Source organism: Polyodon spathula, chromosome 18, assembly GCF_017654505.1.
Source record: "Polyodon spathula isolate WHYD16114869_AA chromosome 18, ASM1765450v1, whole genome shotgun sequence".
NCBI classification, from domain to species: domain Eukaryota; kingdom Metazoa; phylum Chordata; class Actinopteri; order Acipenseriformes; family Polyodontidae; genus Polyodon; species Polyodon spathula.
Window position 1 is genome coordinate 27,033,234 of NC_054551.1, and position 21,752 is coordinate 27,054,985.

At 34.8% G+C, this 21,752-nt stretch overlaps 2 protein-coding genes across 7 annotated transcripts in view; both read left to right on the forward strand.

Moving 5' to 3' along the window:
- The first annotated feature begins 1,607 nt into the window (after nucleotides 1–1,607).
- Nucleotides 1,608–2,798, forward strand: prmt6 (protein arginine methyltransferase 6). The gene has a single exon (XM_041277231.1). The coding sequence runs from the start codon at nucleotides 1,679–1,681 to the stop codon at nucleotides 2,726–2,728; it is 1,050 nt and encodes a 349-aa protein (XP_041133165.1). The 5' UTR covers nucleotides 1,608–1,678; the 3' UTR covers nucleotides 2,729–2,798.
- A 4,678-nt stretch (nucleotides 2,799–7,476) lies between these two features.
- The window catches only part of ntng1a (netrin g1a), a 95,168-nt gene continuing 80,892 nt past the window's right edge, over nucleotides 7,477–21,752 (forward strand). For 5 of the 6 annotated variants that reach the window (XM_041277330.1, XM_041277324.1, XM_041277327.1 and 2 more), the window contains exons 1-2: nucleotides 10,684–11,462; nucleotides 17,822–18,459. In XM_041277330.1, the coding sequence (XP_041133264.1) occupies nucleotides 18,214–18,459 (246 nt within the window). In that variant the 5' untranslated portion in view covers nucleotides 10,684–11,462; nucleotides 17,822–18,213. Of the gene's footprint in view, nucleotides 7,626–10,683; nucleotides 11,463–17,821; nucleotides 18,460–21,752 lie in introns of those variants that run through there. The other variant, XM_041277326.1, reaches the window with a different exon arrangement.

Here is a 21,752-nt window from a genome sequence, read left to right on the forward strand (position 1 = left end):
TTTGGTGTGACTGGGACCGACAAGAAATAAGAACAATATGACAGAACTGTACTTTGAACTCAACCATTTTGCAGGTTAATGTAGCAGAGTCCCTAAAAGGAAGTTTTGTCTCTCAAAAAAAAATACACAGGAAGGCTATACAGTACATCCAATCCAATCCCAGCCCACAGTTTGAAAGAGCTCTTATCTTATGGGTTCCTATCTATTGATCCAAGGTTCCATAAGAACCTCTACTGGCAAACATTGGGTATCATTTAGAGCTTTGAAGCACTCAGGTGTGATTTGGAAACTTGTTAAGCTGTGCATGTTATATAAACAACAAAAATCCCCTTCTCCCTTACTTGTCAATGCACCTAAACCCTGACTCCACCATGCAGAATCAGCTTCTTTGTTTTTTCTCCCCCCAATCTTGCCTCCCATTGCTGCTCCTATTGGTATTTTTCAACCGTAAATGTCAATTATTGTGCTACCATGGTTCTGGTTTTGGTAGGTGAACAGCTACCATGACAGCAAATGCTAATTTCCCTTAGGCCCTATGGCAGATGCATATATATATATATATATATATATATATATATATATATATATATATATATATATATATATATATACCCTATATGTGTGGGGAAAACACGTGCCTGGAGTCACCAAAAAATAATAATAATAACAATAATAATTATTATTATTATTAAAAATAATTATTAAATTATATTGACCAAAATAAAAACAAGATTATTTGCTATAACATGTAGAATGCTGCAAACAACTATCACTGAAGCAAAATGCAAACCGCTGGTAATTACTATGGAAGAAACACAGGCAAGCTTCTTCCCAAAACAATTATGTTGCAGCTCTCATTGGGGCTTGAGCAGAGATAACTAATCAGAATTTGTATCTCAATTTGGAGCTGTATGTGGTATTTGACAGGAACAGCTGGAAGATGCTTGCCTGTTTACAGGAAAACAACACAGGCTAATGTTACATAAATCTTAGATATAATTCAAATGTACTGTTTTCATATTACCAACAACAGCATCAATCTTGTAAACCATCAGTAACTGAAAACCGAAACATTCATTTTTTAAGTCAATCAAGAAAACAAATACCATGGAAATAACAAACATATTTTACTTACACACATAAACATTGACATTTTCGTACACTGCACTTATACCTCCTTTCACACACACACACACACACACATATATATATATGTATATATTGTTCGCTGACATTAATTTCTAGACACCCAGGTATCTCTAGATAATGCTGGCATCAACGAATCAAGTCAAGAAGCATCTACGTGTGTAGCATCCAGGGAGAGACAGGATAACACTGATGCAATGTTGTACTTTCGTGAAAACCTAATGGTACGTAATTTAATCTGAAATATAACTACTTCTAGCAATAATAATAATAATAATAATAATAATAATAATAATAATAATAATAATACATTTACCATGCGCCTTTTTGCGTCACGTTTCGCCTTAATGCGTTGTGATATTTTGTCTTGGGAGCTGTAGTTCATGCAGTCGTGAAGAATTACTTTTTTGCAAGAATCAAGCTTAAGTAGGAACTACAACTCCCAGCGTTCTAAGCGACAGTCTTGCTGGAGCAGGCGGAGGAGACGTAAAGTGGATTTAACTGCAGTGTTGTGCTTTTTTTATACACAGAAATGTCATTAAGTGGTAAGAAGAAAAAGTTGGATAGAAGTGCACAGGATAACGTGTATTTCGAAAGCTATTCTGATGTTACTATACACGAAGAGATGATTGCAGATAAGGTCCGCACCAATGCTTACAGGTTGGGCATTTTAAAAAACTATAAGGCGATCAAGGGTAAAGTTGTGTTGGATGTGGGTGCAGGAACGTGCGTTCTGAGCATTTTTTGCGTACATGCTGGGGCTAAAAAAGTATATGCAGTGGAAGCGAGTGCTATAGCCGAGCAAGCAAAGGAAATTGTGAAGTTAAATAAGATGGAAGATAAAATCACCATCATAAAAGGTACGCTGGAGACAGCAGAGCTGCCAGAAAACGTGGACGTGATTGTCAGCGAGTGGATGGGGTATGCGTTGTTGCACGAATCCATGCTGAATTCTGTACTTTTTGCTCGCGATAAATGGCTAAAGCCAGGTGGCTTAATGTTGCCCTCCGTGGCTGCACTTTATATTGCCCCTATAAATGAGCCCGTGGCCGAGGATCGCTTGAATTTCTGGAGCACGGTGAAAGACCAGTATGGTGTGGATATGACGTGCATGTATGACTTTGCGAGGAAGTGCATCATGATGACCAGTGAGATCGCTGTGAACTCCGTCACAATGGAAGATGTGCTCTCCCACCCTGCTAAATTTGCCGAGCTGGATTTGCATACAGTAACCACAGAACAACTTGAAAGCGTGAAGGGCAGTTTCAACTGCGAGTGCTTTGGCTCCTCCTCTGTTAATGCTTTATGCATCTGGTTTTCGGTGACTTTCCCAGGTGATGACAAACCGTTAGTCCTGTGCACGTCCCCATTTAATCAGGAAACCCACTGGAAACAATCCATTCTGTATCTGGATGAAGCATTTGAAGTTGCACAGGACACCATGGTCGCAGGAGAAATCACCATGTCTCCCTCGGTGAAAAACCCAAGACATGTATGCGTCCACTTGGACTATTCCATAGGAGAGCATACAAATAAATCAAAGACATTCTCAATGGGAGACGGGTTCCCAGACTCTGAGTAAAAAAAATAAAAAAAAGAAACATCTGCAAAAATGATTTTACTTTGCTTTTTTTGTATTTTTTTCTGACCAACGTGCTGAAGTTTGTATATCATTAAAATATGCAACGACTATATATAATGTGTGTGTAACAGTGTTATGGAAAAGTTCACTTCATTAAAATAATCATAAGTCTGTCTTGCTGTGTGCCACAGAACTCACTGCAGTGGAATTAGCACATTATATGAATAGGTCTTACACTTTTAGATGGATACGTTATATCTAAATTTTCCTAAAATTTACATCTTGCTTAATGTCATTATGTGTGATCAGGATGGTTCTGTGTTGTTGCTTTGATATTTATTTGCCATGCTTTAATACATATTCAAGAAACATAATGCTTCTGAATAGATTCTTTAAGGCTAATTCCAGAGAAGAGGTGAGGACTAATATTAGCGTGCTGTTGTGCAGTGAAGCACTTTGCACTGAAGCCTCTGCAACACTAATATGCTTCCCCCACTATTAGCCCTAAGAAATATTTTAAGAAACAACCTCCTGGAATAGTTATAGGCATGGCAAAGAATGATCAAAGCAGACATATCAACATATATTGCATTTTTATTTTCTCGAATGAATCAGAAAAACAGGTGAAGAAGCACTGGGCACATGTGCAGGTTGCAAGAAAGACAGGGGTAACACTGATAATCTTATCAACCATGGAGAAAAACCCAATGCAATGAGTCCACATTGACTGTAGTAACAGAGCAACCCTACAAACAGAATATATGGTTCCTATTGACATTTTAAAGCCATTTTCTTACCTTCAGTTTAGAATATGTTTGTTGCTACCACACACAATATTTTGGAGTTTCAGTTTAGTTTTGAGGTTCCTGACCAGGGTGCTGGAGTTTTGAAGTAAGCAATGCAACATACAATTCAGTTTTTACAAGTTTGTTTTAGTATTCTTTTTGTAGGAGCAGGGCTGGGCCAGTCGACAAAAAAAAAAAAAAAAAAAAAAAAAAAAATGTTTTCCAAGATAATAAATTGAAATGGCTTTGGTAATTATTAAAATTGACTTTTAAAATGAGTGCCTAGTGTTCTCCCTTAAGTTGGTTTTGACAACAGAAAGCATGCCTTTTTCATCCAAGCTTTTGTGCCCTGAATGCACAGCATTCCTTTAGTTAAAAAGTAGTAACTGCATTACAACGCCTAAAGCAAATCCCCTGCCACTCATTAGCACACATTTCAATTGTAAAATAATTGGCATTCAGAGTCTGTATTTAATCATTTTTAAAAGCGTTGGAATTTCATGAGAACCCTGAAATGGGTTTATTTGCCTGGCATTGCATAGCAATTCCTGAAAAATCAATGCTGTCATGAATCTGTCAACATGTGTAAGACTTACATAGCGAACACTACTTGCTTGGTTAAAAAAAAAAAAAAAAAAAAAAAAAACTAGATTTCACAGAAACTACAAACTGCAAATATGAAAAAGTTTCATTTTTGTGATGATGCGCTGTACCTGTTTAATATATAGAACATGCAGTCCAAAAAGTAGGTACTAATATTTAATCTGAACAATTAAAACGAGTTTGCTGTAGAAAAGTGAAGTTATATTACATGTGGAATTGCAGTTCATCTACTGGATGCTTGGAGTCTGAACTTACTAGGCATGTGTAAGCTGCAAGTCCATTTGAGCAGATGTTTCTCATTCCACTGATAGCTTGCAAAGCTTCTTATACATGTCACAGTGTGCTGAAGTCTAGTTAAAGGTTCTCAAAGTGCAATAACACTGATGGGACAGAAATATACAATTTGAAAGTAAGGATTGCAGATTTCTTTAAACTTGTATACTACAAGATGGCATTTTTGAAGGGACATACATATTTGCTAACATGCGCTTCATTAAAGAGAAGGTCACAAGGTCACAACTGGAGGTAAGATTTATGGAATTATTAAATTAGCTAACCCCTATAACAATGCAAGATGCGTTAAAGGTGTACCAAACACAGCCTTAATCAACATGCTGCAGCTCCTTATACTACACATAAAACACATTACTGGTTTAATATTATTACCACTTCCAACCATGTGCTAAAAATAGTTCTGTTCCTACGGAAACAATGGCAGTTCTTTTCAGCATGTTGTTTTATTTATTGGGTATGTTAACTAACCAGAAGCTTGGTCATTTGCAGCCAACAGAATTACTGTAACTGGATGTAACTGTTAAGGCTGAATTCAGCAGATGGAAAGACATATTGACAAATTGTTATTACAAGTCCTGATTTTGACACCCATTTGCACAAGCTGTCTGAAAGACTAAAAGACCAGCAAAGCTTCATCCTTGAATGTAAAATGCCTAGATATTACAGTTTGATGTTTTAAGTACACATAATTCCCAACTGAGAGTCAGTAAAATCTGTTAAGTGTAAAGTCATACATGGAATCAGATCATTGAATCCCTGTTGTAGAATTTTGTGAATTTTGTTATATATATATATATATATATATATATATATATATATATATATATATATATATATATATAGATAGATAGATAGATAGATAGATAGTAGATGTATATATATATATATATATATATATATATATATATATATATATATATATATATATATATATATATATATATATATATATATATATATATATATATATATATATATATATATATATATATATATATATATATATATATATATAATTTTTCTTTTAAAATGTTATTTTCTACAGCAAACAAACTGAGAAGCTGGGTGTGGTATTTTTGATCTCAGGAATGCTAAGGCGGCCTTTGCATGGGGAGGATGAACCTCATTGATAAGAGCTACACAATAATGTCTCTTTTCTGGTTTAACTGTGTTACCAGGCAGAACACATAGTGCCACGCTTATAATAGAGGAAGGATGGGGGTCATAAATGACATCACAACAAGGATGTGTGTTGAAGCTCTGTAGCCCAGAGCACGCGGCTCTGTCCATTTAACATTATTATTTCTAAGCTATACAAATAAACATATATTTGACTTGCATAATATAGTTTATCATTTTTTTTTTTAATTATTATTTGTCCCCTACACTGTCATAAATGCACAACAATTAAGAATATTTGATAGGCATGCATGATAACGTGACATTAGAAGAAACAACATTTCAATGTGTTGCACTTTTCCATATATACACCAAAACAAACTTAAAAGGCATACTTTGTAGCTTAATCTATATGAACCCTCAATATTTATTAGCTGTTTATTGCCGTATTATGTGTGTACCCTTATGCTATAGTCATGCAACTGGTCAGGTATCCGCGGTTACGACAACCATAAAACGGGTACTTGGTCTCTGCAAAAGCACATGTGCATGTAAATAGGTATTTTGTAGTAATCAGTGATAGTTAATATGTTTCAATGTTGAAATATATCCATATCATTAGACAGAGCTACCACGCTGTATAGCATATTGTATAAACTCAATCAGTGGAGAATGGTAGAGATATCTATGTGTGAATATGAAACTGTGAGGACAAACATTTGCAGGTTCTGGTCAGAGTGCAAGTATTATTAAAGCGGTCAGGTTGAGCCTGGTCGCGGGTAAGAAGACGGCGTTGCAGTGTGTTGCGGGTTCGGGTCGGGTCCTGTAGTAGTGGATCCTGGTTGGAATCAGGTCGTAAAAATCGGACACGAACAGGACTTTGTCTTGAGCTACTATTTACCAAAGATGTGCTGTTTCAACCACTTTTAAAAGCGGATTTCCTGAAGAGATGGTTCTGTAAGTGACCACACTTGAGTTGTGAAGTGAGGGTAGGAGTACGCAACTGTTGTATCCTTTATTTGCAAGTGTGTTAACTGTATAAATGGAAAATATCTACAGAATCACAGATCCAGAAGAGGCAGAATTTTTAGAAGTGCTTGAAAAAGGATTGTTTTACCAGGATTTTGTTTGGGGGGTGATTCGGTTGCAATGATGTATAAAATTAAATGGCAAACTGTTGACTAAGCCATTCTTAAACAATATCATCAGACAGGGCACTGTTCAAGTTCTGAAATAAGAACTTTTCCAAGACTATTTGTATTGAGGTGAACTGGAACGAAAATCACTACCTTTCAAAGCAACCTTTTTCTAACCTTGCAAGTCTGCGAAAACATTTGATTTTCTTACACTGTAAGACCTTGAATTCATTTAAACATAAGGGACATACAGTTGGCCGCCTGTCAATTTTACGAATGTCAGTTTCAATTTCAGTAAGACAGTTACAAACTTTACAACGATCATTCTTGTGTGCATGTTTGTCGTACATTTTCTGAGGCGCTAGAAGGATACTTGTCCTTGTATAAGTGCTAGACAAAAAGGATATAAGGATGACACAAAGTTGTTGTTTAAGCAGTATTTAATGTTAGATGCATTATATTACATACATGATTATATTAGTAATTGGAACTTGATTGATACTACTAACGTCCTTTGCCACAACCCATCGAGGATTTATAATGAGCTTCAGCTGTGAACAGCACGACCATTCATTACAGCATTACGGGATATATATATATATATATATATATATATATATATATATATATATATATATATATATATATATATATATATATATATATATATACATCCTCCAGGCTTGCATGCAGCCTTCCACAGCGAGGATTTAAACGAAACTAAAGTGCTAGCCTGTACCATTATGTCATTTGATTTGTTTCTCGTGTTGTTTCATTCAAAGAAGTGTCGTTTGTGGCTTCGATTACTCCAGTCTGAGGGAGCTGTGGAGGGATGTAGTCATACCAAAGATCTGTCTTGTGAAAGGGCGGTCACAGACTGTAAAGATTTCAATCTGGTTAAATATACGGGACAAGCAGAATCCTTCTGGAAAGTGTAGTTGGATTAGACTTTCAAAAAAGGTGAGTTGGAGAGTAAAATTTACGAATGGTGCATATGCAGGTGCTGGATAAATAGGAGTAACTCAATATTTTATCTTGTTAATGCATTATGAAGACACGGGTATGATTTATAGCTACTGTGCACTCATTTAAATTATAGTGTTTACACCACTTGTAACCATGTTCGTAGTGGAATTAATTTGTGTTGCAAGTCATAACGTATTTGCATTTGTTGATTATCAACAGTATTAAACCAATAATGTTGTTATGAAAGCCTAGTGACATTGTATTTGTTTTTAAATATGATGGACACTTGGGAATGCCTTGTTTAGCGCTTGCTGCTGCATGTAGCTCAATCCGGATTTAAGCAAAGGTGCTCTCCATCTATCTGTCTAGCTGCCCATTAAAGCGCTGACTGAATGGACCTCTGTTAAAGAATTGACGTTTTGCAGTTTTCTCTTGTGGTGAGGATTCTTCAAGTGGTACACTGAATTGTCTGATTGTTGTTTATTTATTTTGTTATTTTTATTTATTTATTTTTTTTACAACGGCCCAACACGACTATTTACATTTCACTTTGAATTGATATTCAGCCTACTTTGTAACTTTTGCATTGCAAAATTACTACACCCAATCGAAAACTTAATTGGCATGTTTTAAACTAGTTAATAATGTCCTGTGTTTGCAACTCAAAGTTTTTCTTTAATACATTTAACTACGGTATCTAAAGTGAACAAGAAATGTATATTTCTGTTGCATATGTATAATAAGGTAAAAGCGCTCGTTCCAGTCTGTGTAATTGCATATGAATACAACAGTAAACGATGCCATTTGGTTGGTAATTTATACAGTTACTATACAGTTATTTAGCTTTGTGCGAAAAATCATTGCTGCAAATAAGTATATGTCTCTGAGGATGCATAGGTATATAGCTGGGGGGCTATACTAATTAGTTACTTAGAAACTGGTGGGTTTTTTTTTCGTTTAAGGCTAGTATGAAACCTATAGAATGGAATGTGATAGGCAGTCTTGCACAGGACAGTGAGCAATTGCTGCAGATTAACTGTCTAGATAACTGAATGAATGGTGCTGCCCTTTACTTTTTTTTTTTTAATGGTATGTCATCAATAACTGTTAAGCACACTAGCAAAACTATAAGGCAAAACGCAAAAGAAAGTAAATATTTGCTTTTATAATCCCACGCTCCGCTGAGATGAGCCTCTCGTGTAGAAGGAACTCCACCTTTGCTTCAGTCCTATTTTATAAGGTGTAATCCCAGAATCCCGGCGGGGTACCGGTTCATCAAATCAACCCCTCAGCCAAGTAGAGACAAACATTCTGACTCGTCCCTACCAGCTGCGGTCCCCAATTGAACAGTGTTTCCAAAAGAGCACTGTATGTATTCATCAGGTAAATGTTTATTGAAGGTCTCTGCGAAACAGTCAGACAGAATATCACTCGTCTGTTTCATTCTGAGACAGAAATTATGAATTTTTCAGATACCTTTTTTTTTTTTATGTATATTTTTACTTATGGAATGCCTCGAATGTAGATGGCCTCTTATTTGGCTCTTATGCACTTTCATCAGCTCGGTCTTGCAGTTTTGTTTCTTTTTTTTTCATAAATTACGCAATAGCTATAGTGTGTATATATATATATATATATATATATATATATATATATATATATATATATATATATATATATATGTGTGTGTGTGTGTATTTTTAAACAAAATAAAAATCTTTTGCCTATAGTACTCGAATGGTTTTATGTTGCCTGGAGCACGCTGTGTTTGTACTAAGAGACAAATAATAAAGAGAATAACAAAGTCTTTCTCTGTATTCGCGTAATGTAATGCTGTTTCTAATCTTGTTTGGGTATTGATGTTGCATGGGGGTTTATTAATAGGTACTGGTACAAAAACTTTTTAGACTTTCTCTCTCTCTCTCTCTCTCTCTCTCTCTCTCTCTCTCTCTCTCTCTCTCTCTCTCTCTCTCTCTCTCTCTCTCTCTCTATATATATATATATATATATATATATATATATATATATATATATATATATATATATATATATATATATATATTAACCTGTAGATAAAGTGACCATGTCGATAACTGTATTTTTTTTAGCTTTAAAAAATAAAAAAAATTGAAAATTTGCAAGGTACAGTTAAACATCCAATACAATTACAAGTAAAATAATCATATTTAATAAACCACCGAGGCTATTGACTTTAGACGCCACATTACACATTAAATCAATATTCTTAAAAAAAAAAAAAAAAAAAAAAAAAAGAAAACGGTTAATGATAATAATAATAATAATAATAATAATAATAATAATAATAATAATAATAATAATAATAATAAATACTGGAAAACACCAGGCAGACACCTGGAACAACCCCGCCATTACATATCAAACACATTCATTTGTCATGTATCCTTTCCATTTTAAGATATAGTTGCTAAAATATATATAACTAACACCGCTTTGTTCTATGAAATGACAAAAAAATAATTATCATACATATAATTGAAAAATAAAGTGAGATAGCGGATTTTTAAATGATAGATGTACTGTAGATGGGTATGGTGCGTTATAACAATATTAATTTGGAATTTCCTCTAAGACTTTTTTTTTTTTCCTTCATGTATTTCTATTGTACGGTATATGCACAAAATCCAATGTTTCGTATTTTTACTTCCAACAAAATACGTTGTATTGTTACTCATGTTTGCGGTGAGAGAACAGCAGTAGCGGCTTCTGGATACAGCACAGAAAGGTTTCGGCCAGGATTTCACGTAGTGAAACCTAGTCAGCAGGCTAGTCAAGCATATAAACAGTTGGATTGTGCTATCTTTAGGACCCAGCAGAACGATGCCGTCTGGAGGCAGGAGAAGACTTGCAATCCCTATATTAGCTCGCATTTGGAGAAGATTGCTTATCTCTGAAACATCTCTCCCAGCACTGTTAGATGGTGGCTGCGGGAGCTTTCATTTCCTTAATCATTGTCTGTCCTTTAAGTTCTAATTCTATTTAAATGCAGACTTGTGTAAGCAGAAAGGATGCACTAGATCATTTAAATCCAGAAGAATCTGTGTATATTTCATCAAATGGTCTCACCAAGTGTCTAATCTTTCAAACCAATTCTTCTATGAGCAGTGATATTTCTGCACTGGTAAAGGAATCTGTGGATGAAGCTTGCACACAATGTTGTAGAGCATATCCTCGGCGCCAGAGCTAATTGAAGTGATTTATGTCACCCTTGAGCGCCTGCTGCGTGTTCATATAAAAGAAAATGAAATTTGCAAGTACAGGAGTTGCATTTGTTGGAGTTGCTTTTGGGTCTGGAGAGTGAAACGAGGTAAACTCTGTTCCAAAATCACGTCTAAAAGTGTATCAAGAAATGTTTCGAGGGAAAAACTGTTCAATACTGTGACGAGATCTTGATCATCATAAGGGAATACTGTGAGTTGCCTTGTGCAGTCTGTTTAATTGTGCTGGCCCAGCGGTCCAACAGTGATCATTCACTTATTTTGAAGTGCCAAGAGTCACCATTTAGATCTTATACAACAATCTAAGGCAGTGGCACTCCATTTCAAGGATGACTGACTTGCGTTAAGAAATCTCGAGATTCTTTTTATTTAGATAGCTCATTAACTCCTGCAACATCAACTTTTTTTTTTTTTTTTTTCTCCCTCAGGCGCTTTTTATGTGTGCTCATCAAATTTAGATTTACCACACCTATTTTAAAAAAGGACCCCTTGGTCATTATTGAAGTTTTTGAACATTCATGAAGGTTGGAGCTCAGAGTATCACAAAATCTGTCTGAACGCAGCGGTTTCCAAAGTAAGTATTTTTGTTTGTATTTCAACAGTTCATTTTAATGTCTTTATTATGGATTCTGTTATATTTTTACTATTAGCTAAACGTAATACTCTGCGCTATTTAATTGACTATTTTAGTTAAATTCAGTCACACACTGTTATTACTTTAACCAACTAAGATCATGTTTGACGTATGCTTTGTTAATATTACTTTTGAATATGTGATTTACTTTCAAATGGGATTTTAACAATTTTGTGAACACGGGTTGTGGTTCTGTTCTTGGCCCAGCTGCTTGCCTGCACTGGTAAATGTATTATTTGCAGCGTTATAGTTCAAACACAGTATTATTTATGTGCCCTTTTATATGTTGAAATGTTTAAAGTAGTAATTCACCCTTGTATTAGATCTATGACAGGCATATCTGAATTGTGAATAGAGATAGCGCCTTCTTGTGGCGTACAAAGTATCTACATTTTCTAAAACTGCTTTTGATTGTGCAGGTGTTCGTGTTTTTGTTTTTGTAGCCGAGTAATTAAAAATAAATAACAAAACAAAACAAATACAATGCCACGATGAATGTTAAATAATGAGATTTCAGTTTATGTAAATACAGTAAAATATAGCATAACAGATTCATAACAAATACATTTTACTTTTCCAGGTGTAACTTTTATTATTATTATTATTATTATTATTATTATTATTATTATTATTATTATTAAGGTGCCGCAGGGTTTTTTTGTTTGTTATAATTTCGTTTGATGAATTGTGTGACGAAACAATCGTGTACATTCCTGTAGAGTACAGTAAATAAATAAATAAATAAATAAAGGATTAAACGGGATTGGTCACATACAGTTATCTTTGTTATTTTATTGTTGTGTTAATTGCACGCATATACGTGTTGATATAGTAAAATGGCACCTGTATTTTGGTGTAACAATAATTTCTTCAAGTATTACTAAATTCAGTTTCAAATGTAAAAATGATATAACATTTTGGAATAACTGTTTAAAAGTATGTTTTGCATTTAATGAGCTAACAATTATAATTGGAGAGATTAGTGCCCGTGTTAGATGCAAACAATTCGCAAGTGCTGCTGACAACTGCCTCGTGGTATATGTTAGATACATTTTATACACCACTACATCCTTAAAATATACCGGAAAATGTAATTATGTATTACAGCTTAGCTATACAGAAGTGCTTACTCGCTGGTAGGTAGAAGAAAGCAGAAAGTAAAACATATATGTGTGTGTGTGTGTGTGTGTGCGTGTGTGTGTGTGCGTGTGTCTTACTTTGAAGCAAATAATGTAGTTACCGGTAGGCTACAACACAGTAAAAATAAACACTCGAATCCTACAAACCTCCCATATTATTGTAAAGTTAAAATATTTCACACTGACCACGAATATTACCAGTTTCCAGTGAGCAGTCACAGTTGTCTGTGCACAACAAAGTTCTGGTATCTGGAGAAGCGATTTCTACCGTCATAACGCTAGGTAACATTGGCTGTGTGTGACTGCAAGGAATCTTCCAAGTAACCTTCATAGATACAGAGACTGAAGCAAGTAGCTACTGTACATTTACACGTAAATGTAATCAAAATTCATCTAAGTTGCTTCTTTAAAAAAAAAAAAAAAAAAAAAACGGAATTTCGTTTTTCTACACACGGTACCTAACCTATCACACTGATGGTGGTAATGTGTTATTGAAACGTGTTGCAGTGGTACCATCTGTCATAATTATTATTGGTTGGTAGTTTATTTCTGGAATACAAATCTAACTTAAATAAAATATCTAATTAATATTTTTTACAAAACCCCTCGTACTTATATAAAAGTTACCCCCCCGCACCCCCGTTAATCGCGAACCCGCCTTTAAAAAAAATGATACTATCTTAAAATTTTACAATTTATAAATGTAAATATTATTATCAATACTCATCTAAGTTGCTTCTTTAAAAAAAAAAAAACTGCCACTACTTATTATTATAAAATAATATCGCTCTGCTTTTAGCTAACTCCAGTTTTCCTTATAAAATATATAAACAAAAAAATATTTTACACGTTATTTTTTTTTTTATTAACTTTATGTTATCACACCCTAAAAAATTTTATATAAAATATTTGTGTATTGATACGTGTTGCAGTGGTACCATCTGTCATAATTATTATTGGTTGGTAGTTTATTTCTGGAATACAAATCCTTACCGCAAATTGATTCAGCAAAATATGATGCTCACACTCAATAGAATGCCAACATTCCTTATATTGTACAGTGTTTGAATGACACCTACAGTACCTGGAATTTGAGGTTTCAGTTGCGTCAAGTTTGTTTTGACATTTCTAGTGTTTATTGCCAGAGCCTTCTTAAACCCTCTCAAACTGTTATTTACAATATAATTGTCGTTGTGCATCCATTTTAAATAGCACGGCACTACAGCACATACTTAGAGCCCCGAGTACACATGCATTCACCAGACTCATTATGTCTCCAGTGGGTACAAAATGAAAGAAAACTGTAAAATAATAATAATAATAATAATAATAATAATAATAATAATAATAATAATAATAATAATAATTCAAGTGATAAGTGTATCTTCTTAGTGCTGTTAGGTTAATTAGTTTATGATCATTCTTGGTCATGTCATTAAATGCAGTCAGTACTGGTGACGCTTAATGCATTCCTAATAGATTTATCAATATGGAAAAAAAAATCTCTTCCATCACAAGTCTGACTTTATGTCACATTTTGTTATGAAAGTTGCTTTTATCACTGACCCTTTTAAGAAAAAAATTGCTTTTAATAATATATAAAGAGTACAGAATAAATGTGGTAAGGAACATTTGGTCCAGGCATCAGCAGCCCCTTTGAATATACAGGGAAGGGAATTTTTATTCCACAGTCATCTCTGTTCAAAGGAGAAACAAATATGCCAGTCTGACTAAATGAGCGCAGTTTATTAGCTAGCAGTTATATATCATGAGAGGTCCCGATATATAACGCTTTGTTACATTTCAAATAAACTGTAAATGGCATTTGTTCAAGCAGCAAGGCATGAGCAGACTATAAAATCATTCAACCATGTCACTGCCGCTACTGAAATGTAAACTCTTTATTGAAATGCTTTGGCTTTATGTGGCACTTAAAATCAAAGTGGTTTGGAACAGTCTGCCACACTCAGAGGGGATAAGATGAGCGCTTTAGTGAATTGTCTGGTTTTTTTTTTGTTGTTGTTTTTATAATATATATATATATATATATATATATATATATATATATATATATATATATATATATATATATATATATACAATATATATATGAGGAACTCCTTGGAATTAATGTTTATATATTTTGTCAGTGGCTGTTTAAAATGGCATTTGTTTGATTTATCATTTGCTGAATGTCCCCATTTGTGATTGCTTTTAATGACAAAAACTTGAAATGTTACATGTCGGTTAATCTTTGCTTGATCCTTTTGTTGTTTTATAAAAGATAGATGCAGGACATTTGCTTTTGTTTGTTTGTAAAGACATGTCAAAGAAGTTACAGGTTTGAAGTTGCCTTATATTTGTTGTAGGCATTATTAAAACATTGGTGATTGGAGATTGTAAACTTATGTGAGGCCTGTCAAGCAATTCCCATCAGCTTGTTTGGCTCATGCTTGGCTCTGCTTGGCATTTTGATACTCCCCTACAGTGCTGCTGTGGGTGCAAAATAAAAGCAGACGCTCCGTGGCATTTCAGAATCTTAAAATCACATGCAATACTGTTCATGTAAAACTAATGTTTATTTACGGCTTTTACCCTGGCAAACTACATCACCAAAGTGCAGTATTTATATGCAGGTAGAATATATACAATGCTTGCAATTTTTTCCAAGGAATTTGGTGCAAATGTTTGCATTTTAATAGATTCATTTATAAATGATTTAATAATTGAAATTCCTACAGTAGATAGAAGAACTACAAAAACGACTGTAACAGGCTGAGTAGGGGTTACAAGTGGCATTTTAGGGAAAAACTAGCTACCATTACATAACTGCATTATTATTAATCAATACGTCTAAAGTTATTTAATATAGGGCGTAATTGCTTAAACAAAAGCATTATTCATTTATATATTACCTTTTTAAACTCTAGCTGTTCACAATGATTAAAATGTTAGTAAACTGAGCCACACACTATAAAATACAGTAGTCTCTTTATTATATCACGTTTCCTTTTAAACCTTTTTCAGTATAGTTTGAAATGCAGAGGCTTACGTTTTGCTCATATTTAACACCTTGAATATGTTAGGCTTAATCTATGACTGAGGATTTATCCGCTACTAAACCATATATAACTCTTGCTTATAATGCTGAGCACGACATTTTTCTTCCACCATGACACGGAAATGCAAGCATGGAATAATGAGAAAAAGACTCATGTGAATTGTAAAAGTGGTAATGACCTCTGCATGTGATCTTTAATATTCTTTGGTCCTTATCTAGCCCTGTATCGGTAGTAGCTCATTAAACCGATCTTTTGCAGGCTAACTGGGCCTACCCATATTAGTTCTTGAAAAGGTCTGACATTTTTAATACATTAATATTATGCCTATAAAGTAATGGGAGACTATTAATCACTAGTTGTATGCCTGCATTTATGCTATAATTGGCTACTTGTGTGGAATTTCTTGCACAGACTTTCCAATATTCAATACATCAAATTCTACATTCCATGGCACTATTCCCCTATTCAGTGCAGACAGTTCAATTAAGGTTCTAATCTATAATTTCAGATAATGGTCATTTTAATGGAAAGGAATTTCACAGAAATATATCGTATCACCCTACAGTACTTTCAGCAACTGGAACCAATCTTTATTGTATTATCATAGCTATATTTATTAAAGAAAACAATTGCATTTATTACTATAAAAGTATTTATAGCTGTATTTGTATTTGTGTGTGTGTGTGTGTGTGTGTGTGTGTATATATATATATATTTTTAAGCAACTTTTGCAATCTGTACTACAACCTTAAAAAATATTGGACGCTTATACAAAATAAGCTATTGCATTGGCAGATGTATTTTTTAGATAGTTCATAGTGTCCAAATATACTCTGGGGAGATCTTGAAAAGACAGTACTGTACCTTACAGCTGGCTATTTTTCACTTTTTTTATATAAAGCTAACAAAAATTGGGTGAAGATTTAGGTTCACTGGCTCACTGGAACTGCTTTCTCTATATTGCTTCATCTGAAACATTTAATCCCTCATCTTTCTTTGTGCTTCTTGTTGCGTTTGACGTATTTTGGGAAGTGTCCCCGAGTTGCAAAACATTCCAGGAAAACATCCGTGTTTTACTAAAGACCCTCTTGCACTTATCTACTTATACTATTTTGGTTGTATTTATCATAAAAAAGAGCTCAAAACGGTTAAGTGATAAGATCATTTCTTAATTTGACCAGTTTCCTTCTCTATTTTGAGATGCTCTTATCCCCTTAGGGTGTGTAACGTATAAAAACCTGAACCTGAATTATTAAGCATCTGACAATAAGTAAAAAATGTCATTTCTCTGTAAACCATATACTTTTTTAAGTCTAAAAAACTAAAACGAAAAAAATTATGGTTACGATTGTGCCTTGGTGTAAAGACCCATGTTTGGTTCAATGGTCTTTCAGTTGTTGTCAGTTGTATTTCAAAAGGTTGTATGGCTCATCACATTACAAAACACGTTGCATTTAGTAATGAGGTTTTAGGTTATCATACAGTATCATTCTCTATTTTGTTACCTTGCTTAGAACAACTCTTCCAGCAAAAAGTTTTATCAATATATGTTATCAATATATTGTAGTTATTATGGCCCCTCTTTGATTGTTAATGACAACTATTTCAAACTCACCACTTACATCCATTTCGGGAAATAGTTCTGAAGTCCACATTTATGAATCTTCAAAAGGTCTTTCAAAGGGGTACAAAAAACACTTTGTTCTTTGCCAGTGGAAAGCAATTATTAGTAAATTGCTTTGCTGTGGTAACACTGCTTAACGTAGCAGAATTTTGTCAATTCAAAATATCTGTTTGCAAACTGTCTTCAATTTTGCTTGCATTTAAATATCATCATTTAAATCCAGTCTTAGGTAAATAGGTAATAAGCTAATTAATTAAAATGGAATGAGATCAGCAGTTTGTGTGCTTTGGTTTTATAGAAGGTTGTGTGGTCCAGTGGTTAAAGAAGTCATTCCCACCCAAACTATACCACCTAACACCCACCTAGCATAACCTTCAAAGTCTTTTGTTATCATTTCATTTTTTAATAACCACAAAATGTCAATCTCTCACAAACTGCCAAGATGATAATTTTCACCCTTATTGTTTCCTACAGGGTCTTGGTGTGAGAAGAAAATGATGATTGATGGCAAACAGGCTTTAGACAGCAGACCCTCATCACTTTGCCTGAGATTCTGATTTATCAACCTGTCAGGCAATCTCTCATGAGCCATGAGCACCCCTCATCCCTTTAGGTTATCAGTTTAAGACCCTCTACTGCTTGCAATAATCAGAGAATTTGCAGACTGACGTAACACAGTAAGACAAAAAACTTGCACCCCAAAAGCAATTATCAAAAAGCATTACAGATTATGCTGCGACAGCGCCAAAACCCTCAATTCAATACAAGTTGGATTATTTTCTAAAATCACCTGGAATAACATTAAAAAAGAAAAGAGAGAAAACAAAAATAATCTGTTTTTCGAGAGCTCATCAAAGGACAAGACAATGCATTTTCCTAGTTTGTTGTCACTTCAGGCTCTTTGGGTAGCTCTGTCTCACGCCATGCAGCACTACCCTTCTGTTTGGGGTCATTACGACGTTTGCAAATCTCAGATTTATTCCGACGAAGGCATAACCTGGGATTACATGGCCTGTCAACCGGAGGCAACTGACATGACCAAATACCTCAAAGTGAAGCTCGACCCCCCTGGCATCACTTGTGGAGACCCACCCGAGACGTACTGCGCTTTGGTAAGTTTAGATTTTTCTCGTCTTTTCATATTCACATGTAATATTTAGAATAGGTTGGCTTTATTGAAGAGCACCCTTTGCCAAAAAGTACACTAAATGACTGATTAGCTACTATGTTTGTTCTACTTTTGTATGCCTCACAAAAAATATGGCACCGCATAGTTGTATAAACTCAAGTAAACTACTTGCTTCTATCTAAATCTCTGCCAATATGAGCTAACCCTGAACTACAGCAAGTAAATCATGTATGCTTGTATGTATATCCTTTGACCCTAACTACTGGATTTAGTGGTACCAGTAGTATCAAACAGTACCTGAGATAAAATCGAAAACATTATTTAGTGGATGAACTTAAATTTGCAGCACAACATTTTATATGGAATACCCTTCGTTTTTACAAAGGAATTTTTATTAGCTTCAAATTGTCTTTGCAACACAATGGGAAAACACTGTTCTGTTGTTCAGATAAAGAACTGAGGTCTCGATTTACGAGAACACAAGCAATAGCCATTTTTGGTGATTGGTTGTTTGAATGCTCTTAACTTGAGTTTTTAAAACATGTGAAAGGTGTGACAGAAACAAAAACACATTGAAAATAAAGACCATACCAATGGTAACAGCACAGTTTGAAAGGGCCTTGTCCAGTGTACACTTTAATCGTAATGATAAAGTTAAAAAAAAAAAAATGTTAGAACCACAACACCGTTTTTCAGTTGAAGTACTGAATCTGCAGTGATTTAAACATTTACGTAAAGACAAAACATATCAAATAGAATATGTCATATCCCATTACATTTTAATGTGCATTTTATCTGAACTGTAAAAGGCTCAAAAACACAGGAATACACAATGTAATGCTCACCATGATCAGAGATAGTAACAGAGGACCTAGTAACTTGTTATCACAGATTTAGCAAAGTGAATTATTCAATGTTTGCAGCTAATGTATTTTATACATAGGATACGTTATTCAAACTTGCATTTTAAAAACATTTAAAAGAAAAATGCTGGCAATTGCTGAAGAAATACGACAGTTATAAAAAGGGCTAGCTTTCCATTCTTGCTTTAGTTGTGACTACCAATTGAATATCATTTCATGCCATGGGCAATGGACTATGTAGAACTCAAAAGCATGTAAACCCCAAGAATCAGCCAATCAGATTCTTAGTAGAGCTATCATTACCCAACCAATCTATATTGCTTAGAATTACAGCTCGCAATAACACCGTATAACAATTTTTTTTTTTTTTTTTTTTGGTTCCTGGGTAGTAAGTGTTATTTCCTAATTGCTTATGCCTCAAAAGTATAGAAAATGGCTATTATTCCCCAGGACAGTGATATTTTGAAATTTACCTATTTTTCAGAACATTCCAGATAGATTCAGTGCTGAGTAAACTTGGAGAAACTTCTAGAACTTTCCAGAAATATAAATAGTAGTATAAATACAGGAGCCTTAAGCCCACCAGTTCAGTTTAGTTCCAGCTGCCTAAATGGATACATATCTGCATTTTTCTGAGATGGCATCAAGAGGCTGCAATGGTGGCATTTCTGATGGGTCTCCAAGGCGTTTTTACCAAGTTTCCCTGCTATCTTTGCCTTTGGGACAGCAGGGACACCAAGGCGCACTACCACAGGTGGGACTGGCCACAGCGGACCGAGTTCTCTGTGGGGAGGAACAACGTCAAGTGGGAGCCACTGGTGGACCCCCGGAAGGTGCTGATGCCACCACTGCACATCAAATTGGGCCTTACGAAACAATTTGTCAGAGTTCTAGATAAGGAGTCGGCAGCCTTCAAGTACCTTTAAGACTTCTTCCCTAAGCTATCTGAGGCAAAGGTCAAAGCCAGTGTCTTCGTCGGACCACAGATAAAGAAGATCCTGGAGTGCAATGAATTCCCCAAGAAGCTCACTAGTAAGGAGATAGCGGCTTGGAACAGCTGAGTGGTTTGGGGCTTCCTGGGCAATCACAAGGCTGAAAACTATGTGGAGCTGGTTGAGACTCTGGTGAAGAACTACGGCACAGTGGGCTGTAGGATGTCCCTCAAAGTCCATATCCTTGATGCTCATCTTGATAAATTCAAGGAGAACATGGGAGCATTTTCGGAGGAGCAAGGCGAACGTTTCCACCAGGATATACTGGACATTGAACGTCGCTACCAAGAACAGTATAACGAGAACATGATGGGAGACTACATTTGGGGGCTGATTCGTGAAAGTGATTTACAGTGTAATCGTAAATCCCTAAAAACTACTCACTTCTAAATCTTTTGTAGTCATTTTTGTATTACTTTAGTATAAATACATATTAATTTGGATTCATATGTTGTTTTTTTCTGACTTTATGTGAACGAAAAGACCGTTTTCTCATTGGAAATAGGTAAATTTCAAAATACCACTGTCCTGGTCACAAAAACAAAGTTTGTGGGGAATAATAGCCATTTTCTATACTTTTGAGGCATAAACAATTAGGAAATAACACTTACTACCCAGGAACAAAAATTGTGTTACATAGTGTAATTACCTGTGGCCTTTAGCTCAGGATGCTTATTTGTCTAACAAATAATGCCCATTGTATCTCAGCTGAATAGGACCAGGGGAGAGCTTTCTCAGTTATGAAACAAACTAAGGACCGTTTCCAGTTATATATAAGAACACTTAAAAATCGATCCCGTAAAGTAGCAGAAACAGGCCCCCACACTCCCTACCGTCCAACTCAAAACCCAAGCTGGTCATGTATTTACAATACTGATTGCAGAGCTAATGAACCCATTTGGAATTAATAACATAATGCTGTAAGAAAGTAAGGCAGGGCGATTTCATTTTTTTTTAATTTTTTTACCTTATTGTAATATATACATTTATGTAATTATTTGAGTATATTCCCTATACATTATTTCAAATTCACACCAACAGCCATAATGACATGGAATGGAATGCACTGAAGATTTTTTTTTTAAATGCTAGTGATGCCAAGCATGAACCTATTGGGCACGCTCATGAAAGCTCCTTGGGAAAAGCTGTATACGTTATTGGGTTGTTTTCGAGTCTGACAGCCTATCACATCACTCAGCAGGAGCCTTGCTTGTTTTTGTAAAATTAACTGCAATTATCTCCAGACTGCAGCTAATTTTCAGGATAGGTTAAACAGAGGCTTTGAAAAGAAGCTCCCAGACGGAAGAAGAGGTCTTCTGCATTTGTACAATTTATGGCAGAGAAGTGCTGATGACTGGAGAAATGTGAGCCCTTGAGTGCTTCTATGGATTTCATAGCCAATCAAAACTAAATTAGGAAAC

Coding starts and splice junctions, on each gene's coding strand:
- prmt6 (XM_041277231.1), top strand. CDS start 1,679: ATGTCATTAAGTGGTAAGAAGAAAAAGTTGGATAGAAGTGCACAGGAT.